Source organism: Bos indicus, chromosome 26 (genome assembly GCF_029378745.1).
Source record: "Bos indicus isolate NIAB-ARS_2022 breed Sahiwal x Tharparkar chromosome 26, NIAB-ARS_B.indTharparkar_mat_pri_1.0, whole genome shotgun sequence".
Lineage (NCBI taxonomy): Eukaryota > Metazoa > Chordata > Mammalia > Artiodactyla > Bovidae > Bos > Bos indicus.
The window spans coordinates 38329820-38350127 of NC_091785.1; the positions used below are offsets into that span (position 1 = coordinate 38329820).

At 47.0% G+C, this 20308-nt stretch overlaps 1 protein-coding gene across 1 annotated transcript; it reads right to left on the bottom strand.

The window, feature by feature from the left end:
* Positions 1-6811: 6811 nt before the first annotated feature.
* On the bottom strand, positions 6812-19830 carry PRLHR (prolactin releasing hormone receptor). Its single transcript, XM_019988563.2, has 3 exons — positions 19687-19830; positions 13288-13398; positions 6812-13006 (listed from the first exon to the last, which is right to left on the bottom strand). Exons 1-3 carry the CDS (start codon positions 19726-19728, stop codon positions 11888-11890), a joined length of 1272 nt encoding a protein of 423 aa, XP_019844122.2. The 5' UTR covers positions 19729-19830; the 3' UTR covers positions 6812-11887.
* Between the last annotated feature and the right edge of the window lie 478 nt (positions 19831-20308).

Sequence of the window (20308 nt, forward strand, 5' to 3'; positions counted from 1 at the left end):
TCTGCCTCTTGAGAAACCTGTATACTGCTCAGGAAGCAACAGTTAGAACTGGACATGGAACGACAGACTGGTTCCAAATAGGAAAAGAAGTATGTCAAGGCTGTATATTGTCACCCTGCTTATTTAACTTATATGCAGAGTACATCATGAGAAACGCTGGGCTGGAAGAAGCACAAGCTGGAATCAAGATTGCCAGGAGAAATATCAATAACCTCAGATATGCAGATGACACCACCCTTATGGCAGAAAGTGAAGAGGAACTCAAAAGCCTCTTGAAGAAAGTGAAAGTAGAGAGTGAAAAAGTTGGCTTAAAGCTCAACATTCAGAAAACTAAGATCATGGCATCTGGTCCCATCACTTCATGGGAAATAGATGGGGAAACAGTGGAAACAGTGTCAGACTTTATATTTCTGGGCTCCAAAATAACTGCAGATGGTAACTGCAGCCATGAAATTAAAAGACGCTTACTCCTTGGAAGGAAAGTTATGACCAACCTAGATAGCATATTCAAAAGCAGAGACATTACTTTGCCAACAAAGGTCCGTCTAGTCAAGGCTATGGTTTTTCCAGTGGTCATGTATGGATGTGAGTTGGACTGTGAAGAAGGCTGAGTGCCGAAGAATTGATGCTTTTGAACTGTGGTGTTGGAGAAGACTCTTGAGAGTCCCTTGGACTGCAAGGAGATCCAACCAGTCCATTCTGAAGGAGATCAGCCCTGGGATTTCTTTGGAAGGAATGATGCTAAAGCTGAAACTCCAGTACTTTGGCCACCTCATGTGAAGAGTTGACTCATTGGAAAAGACTCTGATGCTGGGAGGGCTTGGGGGCAGGAGGAGAAGGGGACAACAGAGGATGAGATGGCTGGATGGCATTGCTGACTCGATGGACGTGAGTCTGAGTGAACTCTGGGAGTTGGTGATGGACAGGGAGGCCTGGCGTGCTGCGATTCATGAGGTCGCAAAGAGTTGGACATGACTGAGCGACTGAACTTAACTGAACATTTCCTTTATCGCTTCCCCAAACCTCCCTTTAAATATGAAGCCTCCCTGATCCCTCTCGTACTCAGCCTGGTCGTTAGGCTGACTGTCGCCCTTCCTTGGCTGAATAAAGGTAACCTACCTCCATTGAGGTCATCTCTCCTTCTTTTCTGCCTCAGCCCCAACTATGCCTTATAGCTTCTCCTTATGCATCACTTTGGTGACATTCAGACATGTGTAGAGAGCATTCTAGTTTCTTGTGAACTTGCTTTTCCCCTGGCTCCTTGGGCTGACTCTAGTCTTCCACTGAGGACACTGCTCCTCTACAGGTGGTCTCTCAACGACTCTGCCTCTTGGAGTTTCAGCACCCCCTCCCACCCGTCCTGTCCACAGAATCCTCTTCTTCTACCATCTACCGTTCCTCATGCTTCCCTACACCTCACCCTTGTAATTAGCTCCTTTGTCAATGAACCCTCCTACAGTGTCAATATCCTGACTGAAATCCTCACCTGTGGTCAAATAAGGTAAAGTATTGAATACTTCACAAAGGTCCATATAATCAAAACTGTGGTTTTTCCAGTAGTCATGTATGGATGTGAGAGTTGGACCATAAAGAAGGCTGTGCATGGAAAAATTGATACTTTGTAACTATGGTACTGGAGGAGATTCTTGAGAGTCTCTTGAACTGCAAGGAGATCAAACTAGTCGATCCTAAAGGAAATCAACTCTGAATATTCATTGGAAGGACTGATGCTGAAGCTGGAGCTCCAATACTTTGGTCACCTGATGTGAAGAGCTGATTCATTGGAAAAGACTCTAATCCTGGGAAAGATTGAAGGCAGAAGAAGAAGACGGCAGCAGAGGATACGATGGTTAGATAGCATCACTGACTCAGTGGACATGGATCTGAGCAAACTCCAGGAGATATTAAATGATGGGGGAGCCTGGTATGCTGCAGTCCATGGGGTTGCAAAGAGTCAGACACAAATAACAATTCAGTACTTCACTCCCTCATGGACTTTTGACCTTTGTGGATTCAAGGCCACGTGGAGGATTCCCATCTCATCTCCCAACTCTTGGGAAAATTTCACCCTAGGTTGTGATTATAAACATCAGCCACTGTTTGCTGGGGAAAAGTTGGGGTGGTACTAGTCACAATCTGGTGCTATGCAAAATCTGGGAACAAGGAGAAAGAGCCTCAACCAACCCAGATGGCAGCAGTCTCTGGGAAGGCTCCACAGAGGACCTTATCCTCCCTGGGACCAAGAGGCATCGTTTCAGCATCTGTGATTACAATGAACTGAAACTGCTCTGCATGCCCTGCCGGCCTCTGGGAACCCTTCTAAGCCTCAGAGCTGTCTCTTCAACCAGTATCACTCACTGGGCAAACAATCACTGAACAGTGGTACCTCCAGACCATAGACTCCTCTTCAGTCAGCCAATCTAGAATGAGGTCCACACCCACGTCCCAACATGGAAGGCTGTTCTCGATATAATTTTGTTGTTGAGGTACAGTTGATTTACAATATCATATTAGTTTCAAGTGTACAGCAATTCAGCATTTTTACAGACCACACTCCATTAACATTCTTGATTATAATTTTGGCCGGGGAGTAAATTACAAAGAGTTTGTACAGTTTCATTTCATTTTTGCAAAATATAAACTACGCGTATATGCTTGTGGATGCTCCAGGTAGGATCTGGGAAGAAAAGCACAAACTGTTAACTCCCCCAAGAATAATGGGTGGAAATTTTCATCCATGACGTTTTTAAGAAAAAGGTTTGCGGATTTTGTAATTTTTTTTCAAACTTCTCAATCCTGGAGGTCCTGTTTTTGGCAGGAGGTGTTGCTTTACATCAATAATTGCCTGGAGTGGGTCAGTAGATGGCTTTTGCTTTTGTTCCACCAGCTTACTTCCCCTCTTCTGCCGAAACTGGTAAGTGTGTGTTTGCCAGGGTGCAGAAACCTCGGCTCCCCAGCACCTGTGGGCCTAGCGGGGGCGCCGCGGGGTCTGCGCACCAAGCAAAGCACAGCGAACTCGCCGCGCCAGGGAGAGGCGGCGCAAGACCGACTCCTCCCCCAAATCTGCGAAACCGGTTTCTTCCTTTTCCGGCCCTCAGTTCTGATCAATCCCCACAGGGAGTCCGAAGGCTTAAGTCTCCACCAACATACACAGAATAAGTGGTTTCGTGTTCCTTTCCTTTCAGATAGAATGCTCAGGAAATAGGCAAATGACAGGTGGCCGCAGTCAGGCCAGAAACAGGACAGCGGGCCCAGCACGCTCCAAGAAGCCCCTTCTCCTTTACCCCACCCCCAAGCCGTGGCGGCGGGATGCCCACCTACTTGCGCGCAGGCAAGAGCTCAACCATCCCGGAGCTTCTGATTTCCTGCTTGGAAACCAGACTCCGTTTTCAGAGCGTTCCAAGGACGCCTAAGTATCTAAGTGTGGATCGCTTAAGAGTAAGGCTACAGGACCTGCCACGGAGAGGAACTCCAGAGCTTGGCTCCTCCCTGCCAGGGCTGGACCTACAGCTGCACAGGGCAGGAGAAGCTCCCCGCTGACCTCCTGAGTCCATCTTCTCCAAGTATCTCCTATGCCAGGGTCTCTCGGAGAACCGCGGGTGATCCTGGTCCCGCCTGCCTGGTACCTACCTACACGGCTCGCCTGCCTCCATACAGGGCCCAGCTGGGGCCGGTGAAAGGGCAAGGGAAGGCGACTGAGATCCCGGATATAGCTGCTGGCCTCCCTTGGGTCAGGGGAGTAGAAGGGTGAGGGAGAGAGGCAAAGGACGGAGGCTGAAAGCAAGACCCCAGTTGGGCAAGAACTGGCGAGCATCGTGGGGGTGGGGGGCACAGATAACAACTGCACTAGGGGCAGAGCTGTTGCAGGATATGAAAGAGCTCTGGGGATGGGACTGCTGGAGCAGGTGAAATACACACAGGGGCTGGGAGAAGGGGCCGAAGAGGTCCCGGGCCGCAGAGAGGAGCAGCTGAGGGTCCGACATCCGTGCTCCAGCTCTCTGCCTGGGGGCCGGGCCGCGCTCAGAGAGGGCCTGGGAAGACTGAAAGCCTTCACCAGAGGTGACACAGAGGCGACGTCAAAGTCGACCACGACGTGCCATCAGTGCAGGCTTGGCACTCTTGCCCAGGACGAGGTCAGTAGCGCCACCAGTACCCACGGCTGTGCAGCAGGAATGCCATCAACTTCAGAGACCTGGGTGAGGACAGCAAGCTGAACACAGAGCGGTGGCCCGGCTGCCGGAGGACCTCGAGGTCAAGAGGAAGGCACTGGATTCTGAGAGGACACACTGCAAGACATAGGCCAATGTCATGGCACCCGTGTGGGCACAGGAGTGGCTCGCCAGGAGCCCTGTACCCTGACAGGGGCTGGAGGCACTGGCGGTGATTCTAGACGTGTGTGGGTAGGGCTTAACCTTCCTTTAACTCCTCCCCATACCTGACTCCTGGGCCCCCACAGTGACCTTCCTCCAGGCCTGGCATGCTCCTCCTCCACTCAGATCTCCACCACCTTTGCTGTACGCTTGCTGAGCCAAGTGACAGGCCCGTGGGTGCCCCTGATGGAGCCAGGTCAAGCAGAAGCACAGTGTGTTCCCGCTAGTCATTTGGTGCATAGCCAGATGCTTATTATTAGTCTCACTCTAAGCCTCCACAAGAACCCTTCTCCCAGAATATAATGTTTTCTGCAGAAATGCCCACAAGCACTGTAATTATATCACAGAAAAGGAAAGGGGGACAGGATTTGCTGGAGGAGACTGGGGTAAAAAGATACAGGTATAAATACAGGCTTGTCGTAAAGAAACAGTTATGGCCATTGAAGACATTCACAAACACTCCACTTTTTCACCTACTACTGCTCTTGGTCTTCTTTGTATTAATAATAATGAAGAGGTCACTGTGCCCCCCTCCCCAGCATTTGCCCTGCAATGGGCAGCAGCCTCAGAAGGACTGGCTTCACCAGGAAGCTACCTGTGGCACAACCACAGTGGCCAGGCCACGGATCTGACCACCCTGGGTTATACTACAGCATTGCACCTCCCACCCAGGTGACTGGGCCAGCCTCCTGGGATGGAGACCCAAAGGTGCCATTCTGGGCTAGGGAAGAAATCCAGCACCTGACTTCTAACCCAGAGCTCAGGCCTGACGTTTTTATTTCAGTTTCCTAACTCAAAAGACTTCCTTCATTTCTTGGTGATAACTGAGTATGTGTGGTGGGAGGAAAAGGTGTAACTTTCCATACCTCATTAAATGTCACTCCAGAAGGAGACGAGTTCTGGAGCCAGGATATTTAGTCATCAGCAAGTCAAGAAGAGGATTTTTTTGAGAGCTGAGGGAGGAAGGCAGGAAAGGCTTTGAGGAAGAGACTGTCCTTTGCTTTTTCTAGCTCAGGTTTTCTCACTACAGCCCCAAACATCAAAATGAAATACATTTGACCTTTCATTGTTAGACCCCTCTTGAGAGCTCCCCATGAAATTTATCATGTCAAGGACCCTGCAGAGATTCTGTGCGAGCTCCTGTTTTCCGCCTCTGCCTGGTACTTGCCTGTGAAACATTAATCATATGAGGACCAAGACCCAGAGTAGGCAAGAAACTCAACAGGCAGATGCCCCTGACTCATTGGTTGAAGCCTGCTCTCCGCAAGGGGATTAGCCAGGGTGTCTCCTTGACAAGATGGAAGCTTGAATCCCATCACCTCCCCTTCACTGGGCCAGAGGGAGCATCAGATCAAAGGTATTCATAGATAATATGGAGACGTAGAAGGGGGGAAAGGCAGAATACAGAAATAGTAGGAAATGAAGAGGAATTGACTTGGAAACCACAGGAGAACAATTCAAAACCTGTTGCAGTGTACATATTCAATGTTCAAAATAAGATTTTCTACTTCCAAAGGCTGACTAGGAATGTACAGTTTTTTAACACATCAAGATTGCAACTCTCATCCTTCCAAATAAATATTTCACATTTTCAACATCTTTTACACACTGGCTTATCTCACTTTGCAAAAAAAAAAAAAAAATCCCTGGTAAGGGGTGCATAAATCTACTTTTAAGTCTTATTGCAGATGTACCAAAAATTCTGTTTATGATGCTGTCATGAATGGTTTTGAAAATAGATGATTAAATTTTGTTTATAGACCCATGTGTTGAATGTTTTTAAATTTCTCAAGTTATATGTGGGAGTAATTAAATTCTAACATTTAAATAATGATTAAGCTTTGTGATGATATAGAAGGATTTAGATACACGCAGTCTTGGAGAACACAAAACTTGGTGCCATGTAATGAAGTATCATTACTGAGGTTAGGGCCAGGGGGTCATAGAAGGTCCCAAATGAATAGCTCATTCCTGGAACTTCCTGAAATTGGCAAGTCTAGATTGAGTAGAATGTTCTCTTTGGTATGATATATCCTTGATTGGATCCTGGCCATCCTGAGGTTGTATACAGTTAGACTGTGTGTGTAACTGGCTTGGTTTATTAATCCCATGGCTGGAGACTGTTCTACTGATTTAATGATGCTGTGAAAGTGCTGTACTCAGTATGCCAGCAAATTTGGAAAACTCAGCAGTGGCCACAGGACTGGAAAAGGTCAGTTTTCATTCCAATCCCAAAGAAAGGCAATGCCAAAGAATGCTTAAACTACCACACAATTGCACTCATCTCACACGCTAGTAAAGTAATGCTCAAAATTCTCCAAGCCAGGCTTCAGCAATACGTGAACCATGAACTTCCAGATGTTCAAGCTGGTTTTAGAAAAGGCACAGGAACCAGAGATCAAATTGCCAACATCCGCTGGATCATCAAAAAAGCAAAAGAGTTCCAGAAAAACATCTATTTCTGCTTTATTGACTATGCCAAAGCCTTTGACTGTGTGGGTCACAATTAACTGTGGAAAATTCTGAAAGAGATGGGAATACCAGACCACCTGATCTGCCTCTTGAGAAACCTGTATGCAGGTCAGGAAGCAACAGTTAGAACTGGACATGGAACAACAGACTGGTTCCAAATAGGAAAAGGAGTACGTCAAGGCTGTATATTGTCACCCTGCTTATTTAACTTATATGCAGAGTACATCATGAGAAACGCTGGGCTGGAAGAAGCACAAGCTGGAATCAAGATTGCCGGGAGAAATATCAATAACCTCAGATATGCAGATGACACCACCCTTATGGCAGAAAGTGAAGAGGAACTCAAAAGCCTCTTGAAGAAAGTGAAAGTAGAGAGTGAAAAAGTTGGCTTAAAGCTCAACATTCAGAAAACGAAGATCATGGCATCTGGTCCCATCACTTCATGGGAAATAGATGGGGAAACAGTGGAAACAGTGTCAGACTTTATTTTGGGGGGGGCTCCAAAATCACTGCAGATGGTGACTGCAGCCATGAAATTAAAAGGCGCTTACTCCTTGGAAGGAAAGTTGTGACCAACCTAGACAGCATATTAAAAAGCAGAGATATTACCTTGCCAACAAAGGTCCGTTTAGTCAAGGCTATGGTTTTTCCTGTGGTCATGTATGGATGTGAGAGTTGGACTGTGAAGAAGGCTGAGTGCCGAAGAATTGATGCTTTTGAACTGTGGTGTTGGAAAAGACTCTTGAGAGTCCCTTGAACTGCAAGGAGATCCAACCAATCCATCCTAAAGGAGATAAGTCCTGGGTGTTCATTGGAAGGACTGATGCTAAAGCTGAAACTCCAATACTTTGGCCACCTCATGTGAAGAGTTCACTCATTGGAAAAGACCCTGATGCTGGGAGGGATTGGGGGCAGGAAGAGAAGGGGATGACAGAGAATGAGATGGCTGGATGGCATCAGCGACTTGATGGACATGAGTTTGAGTGAACTCTGGGAGTTGGTGATGGACAGAGAGGCCTGGCGTGCTGTGATTCATGGGGTCACAAAGAGTTGGACATGACTGAGCGACTGAACTGAACTGAACTGAGTACCTACAATGTATGAAAGACAGTACAAGCCCTAGCCTGAAGAGCTTCACACGGTGAGTCAGCCACAAAGGCATCTTATGCATGTAACAAAGACATCAGCTTATGAAGAGAAATCAATTAGGGACCTACCTTGGAGAGTAAATGTGCTCTTAACCTCTCATCTGTAGGATGGACCTTGGGTTCACTCCAGATCTAGCCACGTTCTTGGCATCAGCTCCATACCTTATGTTTGTAAGACTACTAGATGTTCAGGAATGCAAGCCACAGGACAGAGGTGGTGAACTAATCAATGTGAGAAAATAAACTGGGAACTTAACACCCCCCAATAGACAGACTGAAAATTCAGGGAGGTTACATCAACTGGAATGTACTTTAGCATTTCTTACAACTGCTATTTCTGGGTAACTGTGGCCAACACATATTGAAACACTCCCCAGCCAATTTAATGAGATAAATCTATTGGTTGGCTGCCAAAAAGAAGACTTGGTGACAATTCTTACAAAGAGGATTACAGAACCTCCCATCAGTCTCAGAAAGGGCTGGTGCCAAGTAATAGGCTGGCCCCATTCCCAGCTTTACAACTCCTTGCAGGAAAAGGACTGGATACTTGGTATTAACTAAAATGAATTGCATTGAAACATGTGAAACGTCATGTATGAAACGAGATGCCAGTCCAGGTTCAATGCACGATGCTGGATGCTTGGGGCTGGTGCACTGGGATGACCCAGAGGGATGGTGTGGGGAGGGAGGAGGGAGGAGGGTTCAGGATGGGGAACACATGTATACTAATTAAATAATTTTCTATTAAAGAAAAAAAAAAAAAAAAAAGTTCTACCTCAGCCCTATTGGATTTCTCCAGGACTCATTTCTGGAGATGTGTTTGGTCAGTTTGTTTTGTAGTCAAACAAGTCTCAAGTACACTTCAGATGGGGTAAGAATTCATTAGTTGCTGTTCAGTTGCCAATGTGCATAATTTGTAAAGATGTCTATAAACACAGTGATTCTTCAACCTCTTTAGGCTCTCCATAAAGTCCACATACATGTTAAAAAAATTTAACTGAAGTTGTAGGCACGATAGAAACTTGTGAGAGCTTTTCTAGTAATTAATGAGAATACTGTTCTCTCACAGTTGACTTAAACTATCCAGGAATATTTCAAATTTTTAAACATGCCAGCAACTAAGAATAATTCATGGTGTATAACTTTATAATGCCATCAACCTAAAGTTGAATAACAATACTTAAATACTTAAAACAACTGACTGGACTCATACAGAGCCTTACACACAGATGTGTAAGGAAACTGTTGAATGGATACCTATATATTCTGATTATAAGATTTACCTCTATGTAATCCATCAAGTATTGTCTAAAGGCTAATAGCGTATTCCCAAAGCTTCATTCGGATGTTTCTGAGATTCATTAGAAATAGGATCATTCTTAAGGTGTTTAACCTTTGTTATGTGTTAAAATCACCTGAAATGCTTTGAAAAAATGCTGGTGCCCAATCTCCATCTTTAATCAATTGGCTGGGGATACAGCCTAGGCTGGAGAAGGTGATGGCACCCCACTCCAGTACTCTTGCCTGGAAAATCCCATGGACGGAGGAGCCTGGTAGGCTGCAGTCCATGGGGTCGCTAAGAGTCGGACACGACTGAGCAACTTCACTTTCACTTTTCACTTTCATGCATTGGAGTAGGAAATGGCAACCCACTCCAGTGTTCTTGCCTGGAGAATCCCAGGGATGGGGGAGCCTGGTGGGCTGCTGTCTATGGGGTCACACAAAGCCGGACATGACTGAAGTGACTTAGCAGCAGCAGCAGCAGCAGCATGGCCTAGGCACTGATGGTTTTTGAAAACTCCCCCGGTAATTCTAGGAGCAGTCAAGGCTGAAACCAGTGACTCGAACCCTCCAAAGAAGAGACCACAATTAACTGAATTCCTCCCTGACTAATTCCACCCTTTTCCCCAGTCTTTTCACTCGCCACACATACCAAACCAAAGTATGATCTGAGGAAACAGGAAATGTCTTATCTTGAGTCTTCCAAACAGTAGAGCTGCTGGAAACACAGGAATCAGTCCCTGGGATCCTGGGAGAGGAGGTCATTTGGGGTGGGGGAGGGGTGACCTAATGCTGTGGGTGGGTCACATTGCTAGAGCACAGGCTCTTTGTTCTCCACATCCAAAGATGGAGCTGAAAGTTAGTTTGAGTGCCATTATCAAAGGTAACTGGTATGTCCCGAGTTCACCTGCCTTTTTCTTTCTCCAGCTTTTTCCTGCCATTCCCCATGCTGTGAAAAGTCTAGATATATAGATAGATAGATACTAAAGATGCACGTTACTTGTAAAGCAACTATATACCAATAAAAATTAATTTAAAATAAAAGTTAATTTGATTTAAAAAGATTCATATTGCTAACTAACCCAACTGTGAATGGAACCACTCTCCATTGTGGCTACTGACATCAGAGTAATAGGATTTAATCCTTGTCATCCCCAAATCACCTCCTCTTTCCCTTCCTTTAAGGGCACACTTTACTGAGTGAATGAGTTCACTGAGACTAAGAGAAGGGGAGAGGTGGGAAAACACTAATTCTGCTGTTTAGTGAGCTGGGGTAGTACTGGCATCTTCCGGTTGGTAACTGAATGGCTGCAGACACCAGTCTATGCCCCATATGCTGCAAGGGTTAATCTGACAGCTGCATATCATGAATCATTTCCCAAGACTCCTGCCTTCACTGCCATGATCACTTTTCCAACATCAATGTGGAAACTCTTGTCCCAGGGCACTTGTCCTCATTTAAAGAACTCTTGGGATGTTAGGGTAAGAGTTAGCAGCCTGGTATCATGGCCCAACAGTCTTCCCCTATTCCCTTAACCCTGGAAGGAATCACATGTTTGATCTGTACATCCTGTGGGCAGCAGGTTATTTTCTGTTCTGGCTTTCAGCAAGCTTCTCCTAGTCCTTGTATTCTGAGTTGATCACGCTCCAAGTGTGTCACCACGGAGCAGGTGTTGAGCAGTCAGTTCACAGCTGTTGATTTGTTGCAAGATCAATTAGAGAATACAAGAGTGTGTTACAGCTCACAGTTTACATTGAGCATTCAGAAAACCAAATATTTGAGTGTGTGCCTTGTGGCAAACACTAGTTGTGTATATACACAAACATACACACAGATAGTCTGTCCTGTGCAGTTGTATTTCCCCTTGTGTGAACCTTTTCCACTTTACTCCTGTGTTATCTATCTCTTCATCAACTAATTTATCTCATCATTTTCAAACAGCAATTGGGGGATAAGGAAGAGAGAAAACAATAGCAAAACCTCTTGAAGGTGATTTGTAAGTATTTTGTTCTATAAATGCAAGTGGATTTAAAGTGAAAATCCCTTTGGCATATAAAGCTCTTGTTCAGGAGATGCTGAAATTCTAGTTACAGATTTGTAATACATGTTTCCCTGGAATCCTAGAAGGTAATGGGTTTGAATGGACTAAGCACTATTCTGTATTATATCTCAGGTGAGTCCTTTTTAAAAAGCAACCTGAAAAGCTTTACCAACCCCAACCAGCCATTTTAAACCCCATGCTTATTGCTCCTTCACTCCCTATGGAACAAGCAGAAGGGAAAGCAAGGAAAACAGTCACGTTTCTGAAATATTATCTGAACCAGGGGAAAGAGCTTTGTTTGGCCTTCAGTGGTAAAAGGAGAAAACAGTAAAACCTCTTTTGTTCTCCCTGGCCTCCTCCAAGCAAAGCATGAGTCTCATCAAAGCCTACGTAACATTTTACAGTGACACAAATACAAGGTGAGACAGAGGGACGAGAGGGGTGGGCTGGCAGTTTGGAGCCACATTAGTTTAGTATTAGCCTAGCTCTGGAATAATCTCCCCAGTCCGGCCTCCGGGTGGACACCTTCCGGAGACCACTGGACTGGAGTTCCCCAAGGCCTGGCACAGTGGCATCAGATCACCACGCTGACTGTCATGCTCTGGCCGTGCGGAGCAATCTTGCGGGGCCAGGCCAGCAACAGTTTGCGGAGCTCCTCGCGGAAGCTGTCGTGCAACCAGGCGTAGATGAAGGGGTTGTAGCAGGCGGAGCTCATGGCCAGCCAGTGGCAGAGCAGCTGCACTAAGCCGAAGGCATAGGGGTCTATGGCGTGCGGGTCGAGGTCCCGCAGCAGGTTGAAGACGTGCAGCGGCAGCCAGCAGACGGCGAACACCACCACAACCACCACCAGCAGGCAGAAGGTGCGGCGGCGTCGCGCGCGGTCCCAGTCGGCCTGGCTCTGGGTCACGCAGCCCGGAACCACGCGGTTCCGGAGATTCACCGACACCCGGACGTAAGACAGGAGGATGACCAGCAGGGGGAGCAGGTAGGTGACGAGCAGCAGCCCCCAAGCGTAGAGCTGGCGCTGGCGCTCCTGGGACCCCCAGAACTCCTCGCAGAGGCGCACGCGGTGCGGCTTGAGTTCCACGTGGTAGGTGTGCAAGGCGGCCGGCAGTGCTAGCACCGCGGACAGCGCCCAGATGGCCAGGACCGCGTAGGCGCTGAAGCGCAACGAGATGCGCCGGCGCAGCGGGTGCACCAGCACGACGTAGCGGTCCACCGCGATGGTGGTGAGCGTGAACACCGACACGTAGACGGTGACCGGCTGCAAGAAGAAGACCAGGTGACACAGGCCGCCGCCGAACACCCAGCCGCGTGGCTCGAATGCGTAGGCCAGCGTGAGAGGGACGCAGGCGGTGCACATGAGCACGTCGGACAGGGCCAGGTTACCGATGAGAAAGTTGGTCACGTTGTGCAGCCGACGCACCCGTGCGATCACCAGCACCAGCAGGCAGTTGCCCACAAGCCCCACGACCACCACGATGCTGTAGAGCAGCACAATCAGCCCCTTCAGCTGATGCACCAGCTGCAGGCTCTGGAACGGCGTGATGGCCTGGGAGCCTGGACCAGCCGCCGACCCATTGCCCACCACCGTCTCTGAGCTCTGGTTGACCGGACTTGAAGACGCAGGCAGCAGCCCATTAAATAAGTCAGGGGCCGCTGGACCCTGAGTGGGCAATGAGGCCATAGCCACCTGTCCAAAGATAATCAGAGTCTGTCACCTCCCATTCTCTTTCCGTCCCCTCCTACGCCAACCGTCTCCCCCCTCAACACACACACACACCTTAATTACTCAAATATTCCCTTTAGAATGACAGGCCACAATAAATAATCAACAAAATTTAAAGTGCTGTCACCCCCACCTCTGTAAAATGAAATCTAGGGGTGGTTAGATGTGCATAGGTTATTTAAATGCCTTCCACTCTATTTGGAGCCCCTACAGTCCCCACAAGCCAGACCCAAGCGCAGTCCTACCTGGTGACTGGGGCTTGACGGATGGGAAAGCTCTCCGGAGAAAGAGAGGTAGAATCCTGGCTGTCCCTGGAGGTCCTCCACCCAGACGGTGGTGCAGGCTACTCCGAGGAGCTGAAAAGATTCGAGTTCCCAGTGGACTCGCGGCTTTTGAGAGGGGCTGGAAGCACCTCCCCTTCGCCCCGCCCCCACAACAGCGTGCCCTTGTAGGGAAAATAGGGGCGGAGCTCGCACCTCCCAACTCGGTGCTTTGAGAAATAGGAGAAGGATAGTAGAAACAGAAAAGGAAGAAGGGGCCAGAAACCTGGGCCGGAGGGTCAGGGGAGAATCTATATTGTGGGAGCTTGCTGCGTCCTGGGAGAGTCCCGCTCTGGAGGGGAGTGCAGTAAACTAGGGAGATGAGAGGCGTGAACTGTCTGGCTCTCAGGACGACCTGGTGCCGTTTCCGTAAGGAAGTCGCAGGGCAGGAAATGGGGTGGGGGATTGAGATATCTACGGGATGTAGGGGAGAGATGAGGGACTCGTCCTTAAAAGCCGGATCCTGCCTTGAGTCTTGGCTCGGGTTAAGAGAGTCGCATAGGTAGTTCTGTCAGAGATTTAAATTGCAGCGCTTGGAACTAGCCGCAGACCTTAGGGGGCTCGCGCTCCCCGGGACGCACTGAGCCCTTTGCCTAAGCTGGCGACGCGATGCCGAGTCACGGGTCCGATCAAGCCCAAGAAAATGGTTCAGCACCGCGGACAGCTCCCGCGGCCGTGGCTGCGCGGCTCGGGCGTGCCTGGGAGCGGATAAACAGGGAGTTCAGCCCCTCTTCTGTGTCCGTCGCATTTGGAGGAGGGACCTGGTCCCTAGCCTAGTTCAAAGAGCTGCCTCGCTGCCTACATCCTGGGCCGGGCTGCAGACTCCAAGAGCAGTAGGGTGGAGTGGAGGCCGATGGCCCGGAGTGACTTGGCTCCTGCTATAGGTAACTGCTCACAGTGCCATTGACAGCACTGGGTTTTATCTCCTTAGGTCAGAAAACGCAGCCTTTGTGCAGCAGGCACACTTCAATACCTGCTCCTCACTACTCCGCTACCACCCCCTCCCCTACTCTTCACTCTTTCTTGACTACCAGGCTCTATTCTTCATCTCCCTGACAATACCAGTATGGAATATAAGTTCTGGGACCCCACCCTCTCCATCCTTAAATAAACACCTAAGGCCTCGTCACCACATTTTAGTAATTGCACGGTTTCCATGAGGATAACAAAAGTAACAAACATCTAGGAGGCTTAAAAGTTACATAAAATCTTTAGCAGTATTACATCCTCACTGAAATACAAATTAATCTGGACGAAGTTGGGGGAAGCAGGAAGGAGGCTTTGTAGCCTCCCTCCTTTGAAGACATCTCCTCCCTTCACCTTTTCTTTCCTTTCCCCAGAGGATGGAACTTTATTATTCCCTCTTTCACAAGCCCTGTACTCTGTCTTCTGACTGCAGATATTCCCATGAGGCTGGAAAGAAGTAAAATTATTTCACTCTCCAAATTCAAGTGATCACTCATACAGGGAGAAAAGTCAACATGGGAACAAAGGCAATCCAATTTTATGCACCTGAATTTATTCTAAACCCACATGCTCTGAGTTATAATCACTTTATCTAGTTATAGCTAAAGAGAAAGTATGATAGTAAAAGAAAAACAAACTTCAAAATAAAATACAATCTGTGCCTGACTAATCCCTTTTTATTCAGTCACTAAGTCGTGTCCAACTCTTGGCAACCTCATGAACTGCAACATGCCTTTCGATCTTTCTCATCATGTTCATCAACAGGGTTTTATGTACCCAAAAGGCGAGGCACTTTTTTGCTTCAAAATATCTTTAGCAGAGGAAATTGTGGTAACAGAGTTGAAAAACGATTTGAGGTGCATTTTTTTTTTTGGACATTCTAAGTCGCTTCAGTCATGTCCAACTCTTTGCGACCCTATGGACTGTAGCCCATCAGGCTCCTCTATCCATGGGATTCTCCAGGCAAGAATACTGGGGTGGGTTGCCATTTCCTTCTCTAGGGGATCCTCCCCACCCAGGGATCAAACCCATGTCTCCTAGAGTCTCCTGCATTGGCAGATGGGTTCTTTACCACTGTGCCACCTGGGAGGCCTCCTATTCCCCAAAAGCCTTTAATGGCCCATCAAACAAAGACTAGAGCTTTAGCATGGCATTTCCAATCAGCATGCCCTTTTATTCTGATCTTCCCTCGTTTTTTTTTTTTTGGTCTGCTTCCCACCTGTCTCACTCCCTATATTCAGACCACACTAGCCTGTTGGACACAGACACGACCTCACCATTCCTGTTCATCATCTCTCTTGGGGTTTATTCCCTTTCTGTAGAATACCGATTGCTTCATCCCCACACAACTCACATTCTTCACATGCTACAATGCCCAATTCAAAGGTTACCTTGTCTTCAAGGTCTTCTCCCTTTCATGATCTTTCTGTCCTCTATTACATTCTACCTTTGAAATTGTGGAAGTGTTTCCTCCCCTGCCTCCACGACCCCTGATGTAAACTCTTTACAGGCAGGGGCCAATGTCTTGAAGCATTTTGGTACCTACGATATGTCTGAACGCAGCAGATACCAAATAAATATCCTTTTTGATTGAATGGCTAAAAATAGCCACCATTTCTTGAGGGCATTTTACATGCCACGCACTGTGCTAAGTACTTCACATGCCTTATCTCATTTGACCCCCTCAAAACTATTGGGTTTCTTTGGGCTGCACCACAGAGCTTGTGGAATCTTAATTCCCCAACCAGGGATCAAACCCATGCCCTCCACAGTGAAAGCACAGAGTCCTAACCACTGGACAGCCAGGAAATTCCCCTCAAAATTACTATTATGCTCATTTTACAAATGAGGTAACAGGTACTTCAAGGCTAAGCAACTAACCATGATGGTACAATTGAAAAGCAGTGGGGCTGGAATCTCAACTTCAACTTGCCGGGTTCTGGAGCCAAACCCTCCACTACTGTAATTTCCTGCCTCTGAACCCAAGACAGACATATCTGCGCAAACGGAAAATACAAGTGAGTTTCGATGGGACTTCATAAAAATAGGGAACCCCTCCCCCACAGTGGTTTATTAAAGGAGCGCTAACAAATTTAGTTACAATGCTACCTCTATCATGTTTGAGTTAAACAGATCTTTATGCCTCACCTGAAATATCCCTTACTTATATCCCATGTAGGAGACACAACTTTGGGCTGTATGAACTTAGAGGATGGGATTATGCTTTTTGGTGACAATAGGCAACAGGAGGTAGAGAACAGAAGATAGAGTCAGAGACAACAAAGGCAGAGTCTGGGAAGCCTGCTTAAGGACAATGAAGATTTCATGGCAGCTGAGTTCATGCTGATATACGGCAATTAGCCCAAACTTAGAAGAAAATATTTGAGATCATGTTTTAATTTTTTTTAGGAGAAACCACTAGAGATCATTTTTTTCATTACCAGGGAGGAGAGAGCAGTGTTTGAAACTTAAGTCCAGGCAATAACGTAAGAGATGCTCCCCCAGACTTGAGTTTTGTCTTTTGAGCCTGTCCTGTGTGTGTTCCAAGAGCCAGGCACCCCGGGGCTCCTCAGACTGAGCTGACTCAGTGTGGCAGGCTGACCACTGACAGGTGAGAAGAGCCTGTTACAGGCAGTGTGAGAACTAACGCAGCATCACATACAAAGGCCAAGAAAACCCTGTGTGCTTTGGGAAAATGTTGTGTTTTTTTTTTTCATCCCCGACTCCAGACATAATAATTATTCCTTCTAGCTCTGTCACACACATACTACTTGTTTTTTAACTCTTCAGTCTAGCTTTGCATAAGCACAGAGTGGAGGCTTACATGCTACTTTTCTGGCCAGAAATCTTTCTTTTGTTAGCCTTTTCTTCTCACCCCACCAAAAATCAAAAGGAGTCCCAAATAGTCTTGTGTCTTCTACCCCAGAGTCATCTCTAAAGTGATGCATGGGGCGTACATCTTATGTCTGTCTCATTTTAATCTGGCTTCACTGTGGGTCCCCACTCGTGGGCCCGGATGCCTAGGCAACCCCTAGGTTTTCTCTAACCAAACTCATGCAAAAGCTCTTGACAAGGTCCTTAGCTCTGGGAGGATGAGAAGGAACAGAAACTTTCTAGAAAGAAAACTTACTATCAGATGACCTCTCAGGCAGGTGGAATTCAGAAGATAGAGTAAGGTAACCCTTTACTTTTCTCTCTAGTCACCTATCAAGCCATGATTATTTCAGGCAGGCTTTGGACAGGACCCAGGGAATCACTAGATCCCTGCAGGTATGGCCTCAGAGTAGAACATCTACAAGACAAACACACCTTCCTTTTATAGTGTAGATTCCTGCTGATTACATAATCTTGTAACTAGACTAACAAAGTCTTGTCTTTTTTCTATCTTTACTGGTTAGGCTAGCTCCCCAGAAAAGGAGTGGGTAACCCCCCAGAGTAACACGAGGAGTTGGGGTGTGACAGGAAACTTCACACCCCAGAGTAACATGAGGAGTTGGGGTATGACAGGAAAAGGGGACGATAAAACCTGCAAATTCAACAACTATTTATGATTCATCTGTTAGGTGACAAGTCCTGGACAGGGTGCATTGAGTGAGAGAAAGATGAATAAGACATAGTCTCTGCTCTCAAAGAGTTTACAGTCTGGGGCAGACTTTTCTAGAAACAGAATCAGCTAGTGGAGGGACCCATGAAAATAATCTCAGGGTGCAGCTACTCTAAAAAACCCAATGGTAAAATGGAAAAGCCCTGTGGCTTTAGTAAATTAGCAATCTCTGGGGATTCTTGATTTTGAATTATTTTTGGTCTTAACATATCTCCTTATAGCTGCTTATTTAAATAATTTCTTTTTACTTTTGCTTTTTTCATAATTGTTTTTGCATTAATTGATCTCCGTGAGGCAGCAGTAAGAGGTGGCCTGAAGTAAGATCTTAATTCTCTGCCCAGGAATTGAACCTGGAAACTCTGGATAAGAACTAACAATCCTAGCCATCAGACCAGCAAGGGCTAGAAGCTATTTTTCCCTGTATATTTGCATCTAGGGAAAAATGCATTTATTAAAGAGGCAGAAACTGTAAATGCAGGTACAAAGTTTATTATGAGACATAGCATAACAGCAAGTGGGAGAGCTCACAGAGAAACAGTTTAGTTTTGACAAAAGCAAGGCAGAGATGCACACCCAGAGAGAAAGGGTGTGGGTGTTCCCCCTAGTGAGGAGGAGCGAAGTAAAGAGGTGATTAAGTCATTTATATGGATCAGTTCTTCTGGGTCTTTGTCTTCCTTCAGGCCAATTATATGGTTTCTTTTTCCACATCTGATCTACCTAGGACCCTCCCCTGAGTGCACATGTACCCCTCAACTAAGATGGATCTCGAGGTGAAGGTTTCTGGGAGGAGCAAGATTCATTATGGCTTGGTGTTATCCCCTGACTTTTCACCCACAAGGAGCCTTTCTGTGCATGCAGAGTCTCCCGTGTCCCAAAAGAGGGGGAGCGGAGTCCCTTAAGCCTTTGCTTAAACAGAGTTTTGCCCCTCTTTGTCCTTGCCATGACTATTACCTTGACTATTGCCATGACTATTACCTTAAGGTGTTTACAAGAGACAAACACTGGCTATTCACCCTGTTTCTGTTGTTACTTCCATTTTAGATGGTAAACAGGAGGCTGATTGTAAATGCCTTAACTGGAGCCCACCTATCCCTTATCTCAAGAAATGCTAACAGCTATAAGTCTCCAACCTGATACCCACTTCTTCGTGCCCCATGAAATATGAACAGGAGGGAATCTCTAACCTGGAGCCTGCCTCAGAATCACCCACTCAACTAGAAACAAGAAATAGGATCTTGAGTTAGCAGTCAGGGTGTCAACAATAAGTGAGTGAGTGATAGTTGCTCAATCATGCCTGAACTGTTTGCAACCCCAGGGACTGGAGCTCGCCAGGCTCCTGTATCCATGGGATTTCCCAGGCAAGAATACTGGTGTGGCTGCCATTTCCTACTCCAGCCTGGTCTTCTACCTGCTCCCCAAAGTTCTGAAGCCCCACACCTAGAGCCTGGAAAAAAGGAGGACATTCAATCTTTGGTTCTAAACTGGACACACAGAAAGTTACTAGAGCAAAGGAGGCTATTTAAAGGACTTTAAGGGGTCTTACCTAGTGGTCCAGGGGCTAATACTTCACACTCCCGCTGCAGGGGACCCAGGTTCCATCCCTGGCCAGAGAACTAGATCCCACAATGAAGGTCAAAGGTCCTGCACGCCTCAACTAAGACCCAGCTCAGCCAAATAAATTAAAAAATTTAAAAAGCTAAATGTCAAAAACATAAATTTTTTTTAAAAAGACTCTAGATTTTAAAGAAGCTCACCACTGATAAATCTTGTGCATCAGTCAGAGTTCTTCCTGGCATACAGCAGACCCAGTCTTACTGGTTTAAGTAGAAAAGAGTGACAGCTCGCTTCTGTAACTGCTGAGAGGACTGGAGGATCAGCCTCAAGACTCAGCTTCTAAAACCAGCCTTGATGAAGAAATCTCCACCCACATCCCCTGCCTGTGACAACACTGCTGCCATGGCCACTGTCACCTCTGCCAACGCCATTCTTCATCAGGAACTCAATCTTGCAGACATTGCTGTTCCCCAAAGCCAAGCACCTCTGTACCGCGCCCAACAGAATGGGGCTCCCACTTGCTCAGGTGCCCTCAGGTTCCTCATTTCTAAAGGAAAGTTTCCGTCAAGTGCATCTGAGTGGCAGAGCCTGGATCTCATGTATGTGAGCTCATTCACTCCTTTGTGTCCGACTCTTTGTGACCCTATGGACTGTAGCCCGCCAGGCTCCTCTGTCCTTGGGATTCTCCAGGCAACAATATTGGAGTGGATTGCCATGCCCTCCTCCAGGGGACCTTCCTGACCCAGGGATCGAACCTGTGTCTCCTGCATTGCAAGCAGATACTTTAACGCTGAGCCACCAGGGAAGCCACAGAATCCCATA